The sequence below is a fragment of the Oncorhynchus gorbuscha genome, linkage group LG16, assembly GCF_021184085.1.
Source record: "Oncorhynchus gorbuscha isolate QuinsamMale2020 ecotype Even-year linkage group LG16, OgorEven_v1.0, whole genome shotgun sequence".
In the NCBI taxonomy this organism is placed as follows: Eukaryota; Metazoa; Chordata; class Actinopteri; order Salmoniformes; family Salmonidae; genus Oncorhynchus; species Oncorhynchus gorbuscha.
Genome location: NC_060188.1, coordinates 34,383,472 through 34,402,341, shown reverse-complemented (window position 1 = coordinate 34,402,341; position 18,870 = coordinate 34,383,472). Strand labels below are relative to the sequence as shown.

At 54.2% G+C, this 18,870-nt stretch overlaps 1 protein-coding gene across 1 annotated transcript in view; it reads left to right on the top strand.

Moving 5' to 3' along the window:
* The window catches only part of LOC123999665 (SH2B adapter protein 1-like), a 37,208-nt gene that overhangs the window by 10,246 nt on the left and 8,092 nt on the right, over positions 1–18,870 (top strand). Inside the window, 1 exon segment of the mRNA XM_046305643.1 lies at positions 2,292–2,466. Within this exon segment, the coding sequence (XP_046161599.1) occupies positions 2,292–2,466 (175 nt within the window).

Below are 18,870 nucleotides of genomic sequence, written 5' to 3'. Positions count from 1 at the left end.
TTGCCAGCGACGAGCCCGTAGCTAAATCCCATTGAGCACGTCTGGGACCTGTTGGACCGGCGGGTGAAGGCTAGGGCCACTCCCCCCAGAAATGTCCGGGAACTTGCAGGTGCCTTGGTGGAAGAGTGGGGTAACATATCTCACAGCAGGAACTGGCAAATCTGGTGCAGTCCTTGAGGAGGAGATGCACTGCTGTACCTAGTATCTAGTGTGGCCACCCACTGCATTGACTGTTACTTTTGATTTTGACCCCCCCCTTTGTTCAGGGACACATTATTCCATTTTTGTTAGTCACATGTCTGTGGAACTTGTTCAGTTTATGTCTCAGTTGTTGAATCTTGTAATTTAGCTGAAAATAAACACAGTTTACAGTGAGAATGTTACATACATATGTGGGTCAGTGCAAGATACAGGCATTGCAGTTAGTATGGGTACCATTATTTGACTATTTAGCAGTCTGGCTATTTAGCAGTCTTATGGCTTGGGGGAAGAAGCTGTCTCTGAGCCTATTCTTCTTGAGAGCCAATGCTCTGGAACTGTTTGCTGGGCGGTAGCAGAGTAAACAGTCCATGACTTTGGTGGCTGGAGTCTTTAGCAATTTCTCTGGCCTTTCTCGGGCTCCGCCTGATGTAGAGGTCCTGGATTGCAGGGAGCTTGGCTCCAGTGATGTACTGGGCTGTCCGCACCACCCTCTGCAGCGCATTGCGCATTTGCCATACCAAGTGGTGATGCATCCAGTCAAAATGCTCTCGAACGTTACAAAGGAACTTGAAACTCTCGCCCCACTCCACAACAGCCCTTTGAATGGGGGGGGGGCATGCTCACTCCTCTTTCTCCTATAGTCCACAATCAGCTCCATGGTCTTACTGACGTCGAGGGAGAGTTGTTGTCCTGCAGGTGTCTTTCACGCAAGGCACAGTGTTATATTCCTCAAAGCGAGCATAAAAGGCATTTAGCTCGGTTTTGGAGTTCTCCATTGCTGGGCAACTCATGGCTGGGTTTCCCTTTGTAATCCTCTATCGTCTGCAAGCTTTGCCACTTACAACGAGCGTCGGAGATGGTGGAATATTATTCCACTTTCCTCCTATATTGTCCTTGTGTGAAAGAGAGAGTAAGACAGTATTGATGTTTACGTGTGTGTTGGAAAGTACCAGAGCGTTTGTATGTGAAATGGTAGGGGAAACATCTGTACCATTTTTTATTTATTTTTTATTTAACCAGGTAGGCTAGTTGAGAACAAGTTCTCATTTGCAACTGCGACCGGGCCAAGATAAAGCATAGCAGTGTGAACAGACAACAGAGAGTTACACATGGAGTAAACAATTAACAAGTCAATAACACAGTAGAAAAAAATGGGCAGTCTATATACAATGTGTGCAAAAGGCATGAGGAGGTAGGCGAATAATACAATATTGCAGATTAACACTGGAGTGATAAATGATCAGATGGTCATGTACAGGTAGAGATATTGGTGTGCAAAAGAGCAGAAAAGTAAATAAATAAAAAACAGTATAAAAACAGTATGGGAATGAGGTAGGTGAAAATGGGTGGGCTATTTACCAATAGACTATGTACAGCTGCAGCGATCGGTTAGCTGCTCAGATAGCAGATGTTTGAAGTTGGTGAGGGAGATAAAAGTCTCCAACTTCAACGATTTTTGCAGTTCGTTCCAGTCACAGGCAGCAGAGTACTGGAACGAAAAGCGGCCAAATGAGGTGTTGGCTTTAGGGATGATCAGTGAGATACACCTGCTGGAGCGCGTGCTACGGATGGGTGTTGCCATCGTGACCAGTGAACTGAGATAAGGCGGAGCTTTACCTAGCATGGACTTGTAGATGACCTGGAGCCAGTGGGTCTGGCGACGAATATGTAGCGAGGGCCAGCCGACTAGAGCATACAAGTCGCAGTGGTGGGTGGTATAAGGTGCTTTAGTGACAAAACGGATGGCACTGCCATCCAGTTTGCTGAGTAGAGTGTTGGAAGCCATTTTGTAGATGACATCGCCGAAGTCGAGGATCGGTAGGGTTTTACTAGGCTAAGCTTGGCGGCGTGAGTGAAGGAGGCTTTGTTGCGGAATAGAAAGCCGACTCTTGATTTGATTTTCGATTGGAGATGTTTGATGTGAGTCTGGAAGGAGAGTTTGCAGTCTAGCCAGACACCATGTTAGGAGATATACCTGCTAAGTAGCACCCAAAGCTAACCCATATCCCCCTCTCTTCTCCCTTCTTTTGTTTCTCCTCTCTCTCCCGCTCCCCGCTCCCTCCCTCTCTCTCCCTCTCTCTCCGCTGCAGCACCTGCGTTTGTCTCTGAACGAGGACGGCCAGTGCCGGGTGCAGCACCTGTGGTTCCAGTCCATATTTGACATGCTGGAGCACTTCCGCGTGCACCCAATCCCCCTGGAGTCTGGGGGTGCCTCGGACGTCACTCTCATCAGCTTTGTGGGCGCCACCGCCGTCCGGCAGCCAGGTAACCGGTCAGGGGTGAAAGGTCACAGGATATTCCACTAGGATGAAACGACACTGGTTTTACACTGGCCTCTAAAGGCACGTCTTCGGTGTTGTATGTCCGGTGTATGTGTTTTATGCATTATGATTGGGTTACACTATGCTGTTACGTCAGTGAATCAATATAGTGTGCGTGTGTATCATCCCATTGAAGATATATGTACAGGCCATAAGTAATGTTGTGTGTGCTAAAACATGGCCACTACATGATGTTTCTGTCAATGTCGTTATAACAAGACTGGCCGCTTTGCATCCTCGACCTGTGTCCACTACAGCATGCATGCCTACGTACACACACTGGAGTGGCTCCGCATGGCTTGATCCCATCAATTTGTACTGATGCTCCCACCTATACACCCCCCCCCCCCCCCACCCCACCCCACACACACATACAATTCCAAATCAACCCCTAGACCCTACTACCCTCTATGTCCCTAGGCGCTAGCACTTTACCTCCTTTCCTTCTACACCCTTCTTTCCAACCCCCCCACCCCCGTGCCTTCCAGAGCTCTGATTGGCTGTCTCTTATTGTGTTTTCGTTGGGTCATTCTTCGCAGGCCGGGACAGGGCAGGCAGCCGGCCCACAGTCTGTGATGTCATCACCACGCGCCACCCTGACTCTCCATCAACCCCCATCTCTGACTGTGTGTAAGTGAGACCAGACTCCACAGAGAGAGAGAGACACCGAGTTAGAGAGGGAGGGAGACGTAGCGGGAGAGAGAGATGGCAAGAGGGAGAGAGAAGTGGCGAGAGGGGGAGAGACCTACAGAGAAAGACGGCGAGAGAGAGACAGACCGAGGGTGCGAGAGACAGACCGAGGGTGCGAGAGACAGACCGAGGGTGCGAGAGACAGACCGAGGGTGCGAGAGACAGACCGAGGGTGCGAGAGACAGACCGAGGGTGCGAGAGACAGACCGAGGGTGCGAGAGACAGACCGAGGGTGCGAGAGACAGACCGAGGGTGCGAGAGACAGACCGAGGGTGCGAGAGACAGACCGAGGGTGCGAGAGACAGACCGAGGGTGCGAGAGACAGACCGAGGGTGCGAGAGACAGACCGAGGGTGCGAGAGACAGACCGAGGGTGGGAGAGACAGACCGAGGGTGGGAGAGACAGACCGAGGGTGGGAGAGACAGACCGAGGGTGGGAGAGACAGACCGAGGGTGCGAGAGACAGACCGAGGGTGCGAGAGACAGACCGAGGGTGCGAGAGACAGACCGAGGGTGCGAGAGACAGACCGAGGGTGCGAGAGACAGACCGAGGGTGCGAGAGACAGACCGAGGGTGCGAGAGACAGACCGAGGGTGCGAGAGACAGACCGAGGGTGCGAGAGACAGACCGAGGGTGCGAGAGACAGACCGAGGGTGCGAGAGACAGACCGAGGGTGCGAGAGACAGACCGAGGGTGCGAGAGACAGACCGAGGGTGCGAGAGACAGACCGAGGGTGCGAGAGACAGACCGAGGGTGCGAGAGACAGACCGAGGGTGCGAGAGACAGACAGACCGAGGCTGCGAGAGACAGACAGACCGAGGGTGCGAGAGAGAGACAGACCGAGGGCGCGAGAGAGAGACAGACCGAGGGCGCGAGAGAGAGACAGACCGAGGGCGCGAGAGAGAGGGACAGACCGAGGGCGCGAGAGAGAGGGACAGACCGAGGGCGCGAGAGAGAGGGACAGACCGAGGGCGCGAGAGAGAGGGACAGACCGAGGGCGAGAGAGAGGGACAGACCGAGGGCGAGAGAGAGACAGACCGAGGGCGAGAGAGAGACAGACCGAGGGCGAGAGAGAGAGACAGACCGAGGGCGCGAGAGAGAGACAGACCGAGGGCGCGAGAGAGAGACAGACCGAGGGCGCGAGAGAGAGACAGACCGAGGGCGCGAGAGAGAGACAGACCGAGGGCGCGAGAGAGAGACAGACCGAGGGCGAGAGAGAGAGACAGACCGAGGGCGAGAGAGAGAGACAGACCGAGGGCGAGAGAGAGAGACAGACCGAGGGCGAGAGAGAGAGACAGACCGAGGGCGAGAGAGAGAGACAGACCGAGGGCGAGAGAGAGAGACAGACCGAGGGCGAGAGAGAGAGACAGACCGAGGGCGAGAGAGAGAGACAGACCGAGGGGCGAGAGAGAGAGACAGACCGAGGCGCGAGAGAGAGACAGACCGAGGGCGAGAGAGAGAGACAGACCGAGGGCGAGAGAGAGACCGAGACAGACCGAGGGCGAGAGAGAGAGACAGACCGAGGGCGCGAGAGAGAGACAGACCGAGGGCGCGAGAGAGAGACAGACCGAGGGCGAGAGAGAGAGACAGACCGAGGGCGAGAGAGAGAGACAGACCGAGGGCGCGAGAGAGAGACAGACCGAGGGCGAGAGAGAGAGACAGACCGAGGGCGAGAGAGAGAGATCCAGAGCGAGAGAGAGAGAGAGAGAGACCGAGGGCGAGAGAGAGAGAGAGAGATCCAGAGCGAGAGAGAGAGACGAGACCGAGCGAGAGAGCGAGAGAGAGATCAGAGAGAGCCAGAGCGAGAGAGAGAGATCCAGAGCGAGAGAGATCCAGAGCGAGAGAGAGATCCAGAGCGAGAGAGAGATCCAGAGCGAGAGATCCAGAGCGAGAGAGATCCAGAGCGAGAGAGAGAGATCCAGAGCGAGAGAGAGAGATCCAGAGCGAGAGAGAGAGATCCAGAGCGAGAGAGAGAGATCCAGAGCGAGAGAGAGAGATCCAGAGCGAGAGAGAGAGATCCAGAGCGAGAGAGAGAGATCCAGAGCGAGAGAGAGAGATCCAGAGCGAGAGAGAGAGATCCAGAGCGAGAGAGAGAGATCCAGAGCGAGAGAGAGAGATCCAGAGCGAGAGAGAGAGAGAGCCAGAGAGAGAGAGAGAGATCCAGAGAGATCCAGAGCGAGAGAGAGAGAGAGAGAGAGATCCAGAGAGAGAGAGAGATCCAGAGAGAGAGAGAGATCCAGAGCGAGAGAGAGAGATCCAGAGCGAGAGAGAGAGATCCAGAGCGAGAGAGAGAGATCCAGAGCGAGAGAGAGAGATCCAGAGCGAGAGAGATCCAGAGAGAGAGAGATCCAGAGCGAGAGAGAGAGATCCAGAGCGAGAGAGAGAGATCCAGAGCGAGAGAGAGATCCAGAGCGAGAGAGAGAGATCCAGAGCGAGAGAGAGAGATCCAGAGCGAGAGAGAGAGATCCAGAGCGAGAGAGAGAGATCCAGAGCGAGAGAGAGAGATCCAGAGCGAGAGAGAGAGAGATCCAGAGCGAGAGAGAGAGAGATCCAGAGCGAGAGAGAGAGAGATCCAGAGCGAGAGAGAGAGAGATCCAGAGCGAGAGAGAGAGAGATCCAGAGCGAGAGAGAGAGAGCGAGAGATCCAGAGCGAGAGAGAGAGAGAGAGATCCAGAGCGAGAGAGAGAGATCCAGAGCCAGAGAGAGAGAGAGAGAGAGATCCAGAGCGAGAGAGAGAGAGAGAGATCCAGAGCGAGAGATCCAGAGAGAGAGATCCAGAGCGAGAGAGAGAGATCCAGAGAGAGAGAGCGAGAGAGAGAGAGATCCAGAGAGAGAGAGAGAGATCCAGAGCGAGAGAGAGAGATCCAGAGCGAGAGAGAGATCCAGAGCGAGAGAGAGAGATCCAGAGCGAGAGAGAGAGATCCAGAGCGAGAGAGAGAGATCCAGAGCGAGAGAGAGAGATCCAGAGCGAGAGAGAGAGATCCAGAGCGAGAGAGAGAGATCCAGAGCGAGAGAGAGAGATCCAGAGCGAGAGAGAGAGAGATCCAGAGAGAGAGAGATCCAGAGCGAGAGAGAGAGATCCAGAGCGAGAGAGAGAGATCCAGAGCGAGAGAGAGAGAGAGAGATCCAGAGCGAGAGAGAGAGAGAGATCCAGAGCGAGAGAGAGAGAGATCCAGAGAGAGAGAGAGATCCAGAGCGAGAGAGAGAGAGATCCAGAGCGAGAGAGATCCAGAGCGAGAGAGAGAGAGATCCAGAGCGAGAGAGAGAGAGATCCAGAGAGAGAGAGAGAGATCCAGAGCGAGAGAGAGATCCAGAGCGAGAGAGAGAGATCCAGAGCGAGAGAGAGAGATCCAGAGCGAGAGAGAGATCCAGAGCGAGAGAGAGAGATCCAGAGCGAGAGAGAGAGAGAGAGAGCCAGAGAGAGAGATCCAGAGCGAGAGAGAGAGAGATCCAGAGAGAGATCAGAGAGAGAGAGAGAGATCCAGAGCGAGAGAGAGAGATCCGAGAGAGAGAGATCAGAGCGAGAGAGAGATCCAGAGCGAGAGAGAGAGATCAGAGCGAGAGAGAGAGAGAGAGATCCAGAGCGAGAGAGAGAGATCCAGAGCGAGAGAGAGAGATCCAGAGAGAGAGATCCAGAGAGAGAGAGATCCAGAGAGAGAGAGAGAGATCCAGAGCGAGAGAGAGAGAGAGAGATCCAGAGCGAGAGAGAGAGAGAGAGATCCAGAGCGAGAGAGAGAGAGAGATCCAGAGCGAGAGAGAGAGAGATCCAGAGCGAGAGAGAGAGAGAGAGCGAGAGAGATCCAGAGCGAGAGAGAGAGAGAGAGATCCAGAGCGAGAGAGAGAGAGATCCAGAGCGAGAGAGAGAGAGAGATCCAGAGAGAGAGAGAGAGAGATCCAGAGAGAGAGAGAGAGAGATCCAGAGCGAGAGAGAGAGAGATCCAGAGCGAGAGAGAGAGAGATCCAGAGCGAGAGAGAGAGATCCAGAGAGAGAGAGAGAGAGATCCAGAGCGAGAGAGAGAGAGATCCAGAGCGAGAGAGAGAGAGATCCAGAGCGAGAGAGAGAGAGATCCAGAGCGAGAGAGAGAGAGAGACCCAGAGAGAGAGAGAGAGAGATCCAGAGCGAGAGAGAGAGAGATCCAGAGCGAGAGAGAGAGAGATCCAGAGCGAGAGAGAGAGATCCAGAGCGAGAGAGAGAGAGATCCAGAGAGAGAGAGAGAGATCCAGAGCGAGAGAGAGAGAGATCCAGAGAGAGAGAGATCCAGAGATCCAGAGATCCAGAGAGAGAGAGAGATCCAGAGCGAGAGAGAGAGAGAGAGAGATCCAGAGCGAGAGAGAGAGATCCAGAGCGAGAGAGAGAGAGAGCGAGAGAGATCCAGAGCGAGAGAGAGAGAGAGATCCAGAGCGAGAGAGAGAGAGAGATCCAGAGCGAGAGAGAGAGAGCCAGATCCAGAGCGAGAGAGAGAGAGCGAGAGAGATCCAGAGCGAGAGAGAGAGAGAGAGATCCAGAGCGAGAGAGAGAGATCCAGAGAGAGAGAGATCCAGAGCGAGAGAGAGAGAGATCCAGAGCGAGAGCGAGAGAGAGATCCAGAGATCCAGAGAGAGAGATCCAGAGCGAGAGATCCAGAGCGAGAGAGAGAGAGATCCAGAGCGAGAGAGAGAGATCCAGAGCGAGAGAGAGAGAGATCCAGAGAGATCCAGAGCGAGAGAGAGAGAGAGAGAGATCCAGAGCGAGAGAGAGAGATCCAGAGCGAGAGAGAGAGATCCAGAGCGAGAGAGAGAGATCCAGAGAGAGAGAGAGAGATCCAGAGCGAGAGAGAGAGAGAGAGATCCAGAGCGAGAGAGAGAGAGATCCAGAGCGAGAGAGAGAGAGAGAGCGAGAGAGAGAGATCCAGAGCGAGAGAGAGATCCAGAGCGAGAGAGAGAGAGATCCAGAGCGAGAGAGAGAGATCCAGAGCGAGAGAGAGAGAGAGATCCAGAGCGAGAGAGAGAGATCCAGAGCGAGAGAGAGAGAGATCCAGAGCAGAGAGAGAGAGAGAGATCCAGAGCGAGAGAGAGAGAGAGATCCAGAGCGAGAGAGAGAGAGATCCAGAGCGAGAGAGAGAGAGAGAGATCCAGAGCGAGAGAGAGATCCAGAGCGAGAGAGAGAGATCCAGAGCGAGAGAGAGAGATCCAGAGCGAGAGAGAGAGATCCAGAGCGAGAGAGAGAGATCCAGAGCGAGAGAGAGATCCAGAGAGAGAGAGAGATCCAGAGCGAGAGAGAGAGAGAGAGAGATCCAGAGAGAGAGAGATCCAGAGAGATCCAGAGCGAGAGAGAGATCAGAGCGAGATCCAGAGCGAGAGAGAGAGATCCAGAGCGAGAGAGAGAGAGATCCAGAGCGAGAGAGAGAGATCCAGAGCGAGAGAGAGAGATCCAGAGCGAGAGAGAGAGATCCAGAGCGAGAGAGAGAGATCCAGAGCGAGAGAGAGAGATCCAGAGCGAGAGAGAGAGATCCAGAGCGAGAGAGAGCGAGAGAGAGAGATCCAGAGCGAGAGCGAGAGAGAGATCCAGAGCGAGAGAGAGATCCAGAGAGATCCAGAGCGAGAGAGAGATCCAGAGCGAGAGAGAGAGAGAGATCCAGAGAGAGATCCAGAGAGATCCAGAGCGAGAGAGAGATCCAGAGAGAGATCCAGAGCGAGAGAGAGAGAGAGATCCAGAGCGAGAGAGAGAGAGAGAGAGATCCAGAGCGAGAGAGAGAGAGATCCAGAGCGAGAGAGAGAGAGATCCAGAGCGAGAGAGAGAGAGAGATCCAGAGCGAGAGAGAGAGAGATCCAGAGCGAGAGAGATCCAGAGCGAGAGAGATCCAGAGCGAGAGAGAGAGATCCAGAGCGAGAGAGAGAGATCCAGAGAGAGAGAGATCCAGAGCGAGAGAGAGATCCAGAGCGAGAGAGAGAGAGATCCAGAGCGAGAGAGAGAGATCCAGAGCGAGAGAGAGAGAGAGAGATCCAGAGCGAGAGAGAGATCCAGAGCGAGAGAGATCCAGAGCGAGAGAGAGAGATCCAGAGCGAGAGAGAGAGAGATCCAGAGCGAGAGAGAGAGAGAGATCCAGAGAGAGAGATCCAGAGCGAGAGAGAGATCCAGAGCGAGAGAGAGAGATCCAGAGCGAGAGAGAGAGATCCAGAGCGAGAGAGAGAGAGAGATCCAGAGCGAGAGAGAGATCCAGAGCGAGAGAGAGAGAGAGATCCAGAGCGAGAGAGAGAGAGAGAGATCCAGAGCGAGAGAGAGAGAGAGATCCAGAGCGAGAGAGAGAGAGAGATCCAGAGCGAGAGAGAGAGATCCAGAGCGAGAGAGAGAGATCCAGAGCGAGAGAGAGCGAGAGAGAGAGATCCAGAGCGAGAGAGAGAGAGATCCAGAGCGAGAGAGAGAGATCCAGAGCGAGAGAGAGAGAGATCCAGAGCGAGAGAGAGAGAGAGAGATCCAGAGCGAGAGAGAGAGAGAGATCCAGAGCGAGAGAGAGATCCAGAGCGAGAGAGAGAGATCCAGAGCGAGAGAGAGAGATCCAGAGAGAGAGAGATCCAGAGCGAGAGAGAGAGAGAGAGAGAGAGAGATCCAGAGCGAGAGAGAGAGAGATCCAGAGCGAGAGAGAGAGAGAGATCCAGAGATCCAGAGAGAGAGAGAGAGATCCAGAGCGAGAGAGAGAGAGATCCAGAGAGAGAGAGAGAGATCCAGAGCGAGAGAGAGAGAGCGAGAGAGATCCAGAGCGAGAGAGAGAGAGATCCAGAGCGAGAGAGAGAGAGATCCAGAGCGAGAGAGAGAGATCCAGAGCGAGAGAGAGATCCAGAGCGAGAGAGAGAGCCAGAGATCGAGAGAGAGAGATCAGAGCGAGATCCAGAGCGAGAGAGAGAGAGATCCAGAGCGAGAGAGAGAGATCCAGAGCGAGAGAGAGAGAGATCCAGAGCGAGAGAGATCCAGAGCGAGAGAGAGAGATCCAGAGCGAGAGAGATCCAGAGCGAGAGAGAGAGAGAGAGAGATCCAGATCAGAGAGAGAGAGAGAGCGAGAGAGAGCGAGATCCAGAGCGAGAGAGAGAGATCCAGAGCAGAGCGAGAGAGATCCAGAGCGAGATCCAGAGCGAGAGAGAGATCCAGAGCGAGAGAGAGAGATCCAGAGCGAGAGAGAGAGAGATCCAGAGCGAGAGAGAGAGATCCAGAGCGAGAGAGATCCAGAGCGAGAGAGAGAGAGATCCAGAGCGAGAGAGAGAGATCCAGAGCGAGAGAGAGAGAGAGATCCAGAGCGAGAGAGAGAGATCCAGAGCGAGAGAGAGAGAGATCCAGAGCGAGAGAGAGAGATCCAGAGCGAGAGAGAGAGATCCAGAGCGAGAGAGAGAGATCCAGAGCGAGAGAGAGAGATCCAGAGCGAGAGAGAGAGAGAGCGAGAGAGAGAGATCCAGAGCGAGAGAGAGAGAGATCCAGAGCGAGAGATCCAGAGCGAGAGAGATCCAGAGCGAGAGAGAGAGATCCAGAGCCAGAGAGAGATCCCGAGAGAGAGAGATCCAGAGCGAGAGAGAGAGAGATCCAGAGCGAGAGAGAGAGAGATCCAGAGCGAGAGAGAGAGATCCAGAGCGAGAGAGAGAGAGAGATCCAGAGCGAGAGAGAGAGAGACCCAGAGCGAGAGAGATCCAGAGCGATCCCAGAGCGAGAGAGATCCAGAGCGAGAGAGAGAGATCCAGAGCGAGAGAGCCAGAGAGAGAGAGATCCAGAGCGAGAGAGAGAGAGATCCAGAGCGAGAGAGAGAGAGAGAGATCCAGAGCGAGAGAGAGAGATCCAGAGCGAGAGAGAGAGATCAGAGCGAGAGATCCAGAGCGAGAGAGAGAGATCCAGAGCGAGAGAGAGAGAGAGAGAGAGCGAGAGAGAGAGAGATCCAGAGCGAGAGAGAGAGAGATCCAGAGCGAGAGAGAGAGAGAGATCCAGAGCGAGAGAGAGAGATCCAGAGAGAGAGAGAGAGAGAGATCCAGAGCGAGAGAGAGATCCAGAGAGAGAGCCAGAGAGAGAGAGATCCAGAGCGAGAGAGAGATCCAGAGCGAGAGAGAGAGATCCAGAGCGAGAGAGAGATCCAGAGAGAGAGAGAGAGATCCAGAGAGAGAGATCCAGAGCGAGAGAGAGAGAGATCCAGAGCGAGAGAGAGATCCAGAGCGAGAGAGAGAGAGAGATCCAGAGCGAGAGAGAGAGATCCAGAGCGAGAGATCCAGAGCGAGAGAGAGCGAGAGAGAGACCAGAGCGAGAGAGAGAGAGATCCAGAGCGAGAGAGAGAGATCCAGAGCGAGAGAGAGAGATCCAGAGCGAGAGAGAGAGAGCGAGAGAGAGATCCAGAGCGAGAGAGAGAGAGATCCAGAGCGAGAGAGAGAGATCCAGAGCGAGAGAGAGATCCAGAGCGAGATCCAGAGCGAGAGAGAGAGAGATCCAGAGCGAGAGAGAGAGAGAGATCCAGAGCGAGAGAGAGAGATCCAGAGAGAGAGAGAGATCCAGAGCGAGAGAGAGAGATCCAGAGCGAGAGAGAGCGAGAGAGATCCAGAGCGAGAGAGAGATCCAGAGCGAGAGAGAGATCCAGAGAGAGAGAGAGATCCAGAGAGAGAGAGAGAGAGATCCAGAGCGAGAGAGAGAGAGAGATCCAGAGCGAGAGAGAGAGCGAGAGAGAGAGAGATCCAGAGCGAGAGAGAGAGAGAGATCCAGAGCGAGAGAGAGATCCAGAGCGAGAGAGAGATCCAGAGAGATCCAGAGCGAGAGAGAGAGAGATCCAGAGCGAGAGAGAGAGAGATCCAGAGCGAGAGAGAGAGAGATCCAGAGATCCAGAGAGAGAGAGAGAGCGAGAGATCCAGAGAGAGAGAGAGATCCAGAGAGAGAGAGATCCAGAGCGAGAGAGAGATCCAGAGCGAGAGAGATCCAGAGAGAGAGAGATCCAGAGCGAGATCCAGAGAGATCAGAGCGAGAGAGAGAGATCCAGAGCGAGAGAGAGAGATCCAGAGCGAGAGAGATCCAGAGCGAGAGAGAGATCCAGAGAGAGAGAGAGATCCAGAGCGAGAGAGAGAGAGATCCAGAGAGAGAGAGAGAGAGAGATCCAGAGCGAGAGAGAGAGAGAGCGAGAGAGAGATCCAGAGCGAGAGAGAGAGATCCAGAGCGAGAGAGAGAGAGAGAGAGATCCAGAGCGAGAGAGAGAGAGAGAGATCCAGAGCGAGAGAGAGAGAGAGATCCAGAGCGAGAGAGAGAGAGAGATCCAGAGCGAGAGAGAGAGAGAGAGATCCAGAGCGAGAGCGAGAGAGAGATCCAGAGCGAGAGAGAGAGACCCAGAGCGAGAGATCCAGAGCGAGAGAGAGAGATCCAGATCCAGAGCCCAGAGAGAGAGAGATCCAGAGAGAGAGATCCAGAGCGAGAGAGATCCAGAGCGAGAGAGAGATCCAGAGCGAGAGAGAGAGAGATCCAGAGAGAGATCGAGAGAGAGAGATCCAGAGCGAGAGAGAGATCAGAGCGAGAGAGCGAGAGCCAGAGAGAGAGATCCAGAGCGAGAGAGAGAGAGAGATCCAGAGCGAGAGAGATCCAGAGCGAGAGAGATCCAGAGCGAGAGATCCAGAGAGAGAGAGATCCAGAGCGAGAGAGAGAGAGATCCAGAGCGAGAGAGAGAGATCCAGAGCGAGAGAGAGAGATCCAGAGCGAGAGAGAGAGATCCAGAGCGAGAGAGAGAGAGAGATCCAGAGCGAGAGAGAGAGAGAGATCCAGAGCGAGAGAGAGAGAGAGATCAGAGCGAGAGAGAGAGATCCAGAGCGAGAGAGAGAGAGAGAGCGAGAGAGAGAGAGAGCGAGAGAGAGATCCAGAGATCAGAGCGAGAGAGAGAGAGATCCAGAGCGAGAGAGAGAGAGATCCAGAGCGAGAGAGAGAGAGATCCAGAGCGAGAGATCCAGAGAGATCCAGAGAGAGAGAGAGAGAGAGACCCAGAGCGAGAGAGAGAGAGATCCAGAGAGAGAGAGAGAGATCCAGAGAGAGAGAGATCCAGAGCGAGAGATCCAGAGAGAGATCCAGAGCGAGAGAGATCCAGAGAGAGAGAGATCCAGAGCGAGAGAGAGATCCAGAGCGAGAGAGAGAGATCCAGAGAGAGAGATCCAGAGCGAGAGATCAGATCGAGAGCAGAGAGAGAGATCCAGAGCGAGAGAGAGATCCGAGAGCGAGAGAGATCCAGAGCGAGAGAGAGATCCAGAGCGAGAGAGAGAGAGAGAGAGAGAGATCCAGAGAGAGATCCAGAGCGAGAGAGAGATCCAGAGCGAGAGAGAGATCCAGAGCGAGAGAGAGAGAGAGATCCGAGAGAGAGAGATCCCAGAGCGAGAGAGAGAGAGAGAGAGCCAGAGCCAGAGAGAGAGAGAGATCCAGAGCGAGAGAGAGAGATCCAGAGCGAGAGAGAGAGCGAGAGATCCAGAGCCAGAGAGAGAGAGAGAGAGATCCAGAGCGAGAGAGATCCAGAGAGAGAGAGAGATCCAGAGCGAGATCCAGAGCGAGAGAGAGATCCAGAGAGAGAGAGAGAGATCCAGAGCGCGAGAGAGAGAGAGAGCGAGAGAGATCCAGAGCGAGAGAGATCCAGAGCGATCCAGAGCGAGAGAGAGAGAGATCCAGAGCGAGATCCAGAGAGAGAGATCAGAGCGAGAGAGAGAGATCCAGAGCGAGAGAGAGAGAGAGCGAGAGAGAGATCCAGAGCGAGAGAGAGAGATCCAGAGCGAGAGAGATCCAGAGCGAGAGAGATCCAGAGCGAGAGAGAGAGAGAGATCCAGAGAGAGAGAGATCCAGAGCGAGAGAGAGATCAGAGCGAGAGATCCAGAGCGAGAGAGAGAGATCCAGAGCGAGAGAGATCCAGAGCGAGAGAGATCCAGAGCGAGAGAGAGAGAGAGAGATCCAGAGATCAGAGAGAGAGATCCAGAGCGAGAGAGAGAGAGAGAGAGAGAGAGAGATCCAGAGCGAGAGAGAGAGAGATCCAGAGCAGAGAGAGAGAGAGATCCAGAGCGAGAGAGAGAGATCCAGAGCGAGAGAGAGAGAGAGATCCAGAGCGAGAGAGAGAGATCCAGAGCGAGAGAGAGAGATCCAGAGCGAGAGAGCGAGAGAGAGAGATCCAGAGCGAGAGAGAGATCCAGAGCGAGAGAGAGATCCAGAGCGAGAGAGAGAGATCCAGAGCGAGAGAGAGAGATCCAGAGAGAGAGAGAGAGAGATCCAGAGCGAGAGAGAGATCCAGAGCGAGAGAGAGATCCAGAGCGAGAGAGAGATCCAGAGCGAGAGAGAGAGATCCAGAGCGAGAGAGAGAGATCCAGAGAGAGAGAGATCCAGAGCGAGAGAGAGCGAGATCCAGAGCGAGAGAGATCCAGAGAGATCCAGAGCGAGAGAGAGAGATCCAGAGATCCAGAGAGAGAGAGAGATCCAGAGCGAGAGAGAGAGATCCAGAGCGAGAGAGAGAGATCCAGAGCGAGAGAGAGAGAGCGATCCAGAGAGAGATCAGAGCGAGAGAGATCCAGAGCGAGAGAGAGAGAGAGCCAGAGAGAGAGAGAGATCCAGAGCGAGAGATCCAGAGCGAGAGAGATCCAGAGAGAGAGAGAGATCCAGAGAGAGAGAGATCCAGAGCGAGAGAGAGATCCAGAGCGAGAGAGAGAGATCCAGAGCGAGAGAGAGAGAGATCCAGAGCGAGAGAGAGAGAGATCCAGAGCGAGAGAGAGATCCAGAGCGAGAGAGATCCAGAGCGAGAGAGATCCAGAGAGAGAGAGAGCGAGAGAGAGATCCAGAGCGAGAGAGAGAGATCCGAGAGAGAGAGAGAGAGATCCAGAGAGAGAGAGAGAGCGAGAGAGAGATCCAGAGATCCAGAGAGAGAGAGAGATCCAGAGCGAGAGAGAGAGAGAGCGAGAGAGAGAGATCCAGAGCGAGAGAGAGATCCAGAGCGAGAGAGAGAGATCCAGAGCGAGAGAGAGATCCAGAGCGAGAGAGAGAGATCCAGAGCGAGAGAGAGATCCAGAGCGAGAGAGAGATCCAGAGCGAGAGAGACCCAGAGCGAGAGAGAGACCCAGAGCGAGAGAGAGAGATCCAGAGCGAGAGAGAGAGATCCAGAGCCAGAGAGAGAGAGAGATCAGAGAGAGAGATCCAGAGCGAGAGAGAGAGATCAGAGAGAGAGAGAGATCCAGAGCGAGAGAGAGAGATCCAGAGCGAGAGAGAGAGATCCAGAGCGAGAGAGAGAGAGATCCAGAGAGAGAGAGAGAGAGAGAGAGAGATCAGAGAGATCCAGAGAGAGAGAGAGAGAGAGATCCAGAGCGAGAGAGAGAGATCCAGAGCGAGATCCAGAGCGAGAGAGATCCAGAGCGAGAGAGAGATCCAGAGCGAGAGAGAGAGATCAGAGCGAGAGAGAGAGATCCAGAGCGAGAGAGAGAGATCAGAGCGAGAGAGAGATCCAGAGCGAGAGAGAGAGATCCAGAGCGAGAGAGAGAGAGCAGAGAGAGAGAGAGAGATCCAGAGCGAGAGAGAGAGAGAGATCCAGAGCGAGAGAGATCCAGAGCGAGAGAGAGAGAGATCCAGAGCGAGAGAGATCCAGAGCGAGAGAGAGAGAGATCCAGAGCGAGAGAGACGAGAGAGAGATCAGAGCGAGAGAGAGATCCAGAGATCCAGAGCGAGAGAGAGATCCAGAGCGAGAGAGAGAGATCCAGAGCGAGAGAGAGATCCAGAGCGAGAGAGAGATCCAGAGCGAGAGAGATCCAGAGAGAGAGAGATCCAGAGCGAGAGAGAGAGATCCAGAGAGAGAGAGAGATCAGAGCGAGAGAGAGAGATCCAGAGCGAGAGAGAGAGATCAGAGCGAGAGAGATCAGAGAGAGAGATCCAGAGAGAGAGAGAGAGATCCAGAGCGAGAGAGAGAGAGATCAGAGAGAGAGAGAGATCCAGAGCGAGAGAGAGATCCAGAGCGAGAGAGAGATCCAGAGCGAGAGAGAGAGATCCAGAGAGAGAGAGAGAGATCCAGAGCGAGAGAGAGATCCAGAGCGAGAGAGATCCAGAGCGAGAGAGATCCAGAGAGAGATCCAGAGAGAGAGAGAGAGAGAGAGAGATCAGAGCGAGAGAGAGAGAGATCGAGAGCGATCCAGAGAGAGAGATCCAGAGCGAGAGAGAGAGATCCAGAGCGAGAGAGAGAGATCCAGAGCGAGAGAGAGAGAGAGAGAGAGAGAGAGATCAGAGCGAGAGAGAGAGATCCAGAGCGAGAGAGATCCAGAGCGAGAGAGAGAGAGATCCAGAGCGAGAGAGAGAGATCCAGAGCGAGAGAGAGAGAGAGATCCAGAGCGAGAGAGAGAGAGATCCAGAGCGAGAGAGAGAGAGATCCAGAGCGAGAGAGAGAGAGATCAGAGCGAGAGAGAGATCAGAGCGAGAGAGATCCAGAGAGATCAGAGAGAGATCCAGAGAGATCCAGAGAGAGAGAGATCCAGAGCGAGAGAGAGAGATCAGAGCGAGAGAGAGATCCAGAGCGAGAGATCCAGAGCGAGAGAGAGATCCAGAGAGAGAGATCCAGAGCGAGAGAGCGAGAGAGATCCAGAGCGAGAGATCCAGAGCGAGAGAGATCCAGAGCGAGAGAGAGAGATCCAGAGCGAGAGAGAGAGATCCAGAGCGAGAGAGAGATCCAGAGAGATCCAGAGAGAGAGAGCGAGAGAGAGAGATCAGAGCGAGAGAGAGAGAGATCCAGAGAGAGAGAGAGAGATCCAGAGCGAGCGAGAGAGATCCAGAGCGAGAGAGAGAGATCCAGAGCGAGAGAGAGAGAGATCGAGAGAGAGAGAGAGAGAGAGAGATCCAGAGCGAGAGAGAGAGATCAGAGCGAGAGAGATCCAGAGCGAGAGAGAGAGATCCAGAGCGAGAGAGAGAGAGAGAGATCAGAGCGAGAGAGAGATCAGAGCGAGAGAGAGAGAGATCCAGAGCGAGATCCAGAGAGAGATCCAGAGAGAGAGATCCAGAGCGAGAGAGAGAGATCCAGAGCGAGAGAGAGAGATCCAGAGAGAGAGAGAGAGATCCAGAGCGAGAGAGAGAGATCCAGAGCGAGAGAGAGAGATCCAGAGCGAGAGAGAGAGATCCAGAGCGAGAGAGAGAGATCCAGAGCGAGAGAGAGAGATCCAGAGCGAGAGAGAGAGAGATCCAGAGCGAGAGAGAGAGATCAGAGAGATCAGAGAGAGAGAGAGAGATCCAGAGAGAGAGATCCAGAGAGATCCAGAGCGAGAGAGAGAGAGATCCAGAGAGAGAGAGAGAGATCCAGAGCGAGAGAGAGATCAGAGCGAGAGAGAGATCCAGAGCCAGAGAGAGAGAGAGCGAGAGAGATCCAGAGAGAGAGAGATCCAGAGCGAGAGAGAGAGAGAGCGAGAGAGAGAGAGATCCAGAGCGAGAGAGAGAGATCCAGAGCGAGAGAGAGAGAGATCAGAGAGAGAGAGATCCAGAGAGAGAGAGAGATCCAGAGCGAGAGAGAGAGATCCAGAGCGAGCGAGAGAGAGCGAGATCCAGAGAGAGAGAGATCCAGAGCGAGAGATCCAGAGCGAGAGATCCAGAGAGCGAGAGAGAGATCCAGAGAGAGAGAGATCAGAGAGAGAGAGAGAGATCAGAGCGAGAGAGATCAGAGCGAGAGAGAGATCCAGAGAGAGAGAGAGATCCAGAGCGAGAGAGAGAGATCAGAGCGAGAGAGAGAGATCCAGAGAGAGAGAGAGATCCAGAGCGAGAGATCCAGAGAGATCAGAGCGAGAGATCCAGAGCGAGAGAGAGAGATCCAGAGCGAGAGAGAGAGATCCAGAGCGAGAGAGAGAGATCCAGAGCCAGAGAGAGAGATCAGAGAGAGAGAGAGAGAGAGATCCAGAGCGAGAGAGAGAGAGATCCAGAGCGAGAGAGAGAGAGATCCAGAGAGAGAGAGAGAGATCAGAGCGAGAGAGAGATCCAGAGAGAGAGAGAGATCCAGAGCGAGAGAGAGAGATCCAGAGCGAGAGAGAGATCAGAGCGAGAGAGAGATCCAGAGAGAGAGAGAGAGAGATCCAGAGCGAGAGAGAGAGAGATCCAGAGCGAGAGAGAGAGATCCAGAGCGAGAGCGAGAGCGAGAGAGATCCAGAGCGAGAGAGAGAGATCCAGAGCGAGAGAGATCCAGAGAGAGAGAGAGAGATCCAGAGAGATCCAGAGCGAGAGAGAGAGAGATCCAGAGCGAGAGATCAGAGAGAGAGAGATCCAGAGCGAGAGAGAGAGATCAGAGAGAGAGAGAGAGATCCAGAGCGAGAGATCCAGAGCCAGAGCGAGAGAGAGAGATCAGAGCGAGAGAGAGAGATCCAGAGCGAGAGAGAGATCCAGAGAGAGAGATCAGAGCGAGAGATCAGAGAGAGATCCAGAGCGAGAGAGAGAGATCCAGAGCGAGAGAGATCCAGAGATCCAGAGCGAGAGCCAGAGAGAGATCAGAGAGAGAAGATCCAGAGCGAGAGAGAGAGATCCAGAGCGAGAGAGATCAGAGCGAGATCCAGAGCGAGAGAGAGAGAGAGATCCAGAGCGAGAGAGAGATCAGATCCAGAGCGAGAGAGAGAGAGATCAGAGAGAGAGATCCAGAGCGAGAGAGATCCAGAGCAGAGATCAGAGAGAGATCCAGAGCGAGAGAGAGAGATCCAGAGCGAGAGAGAGA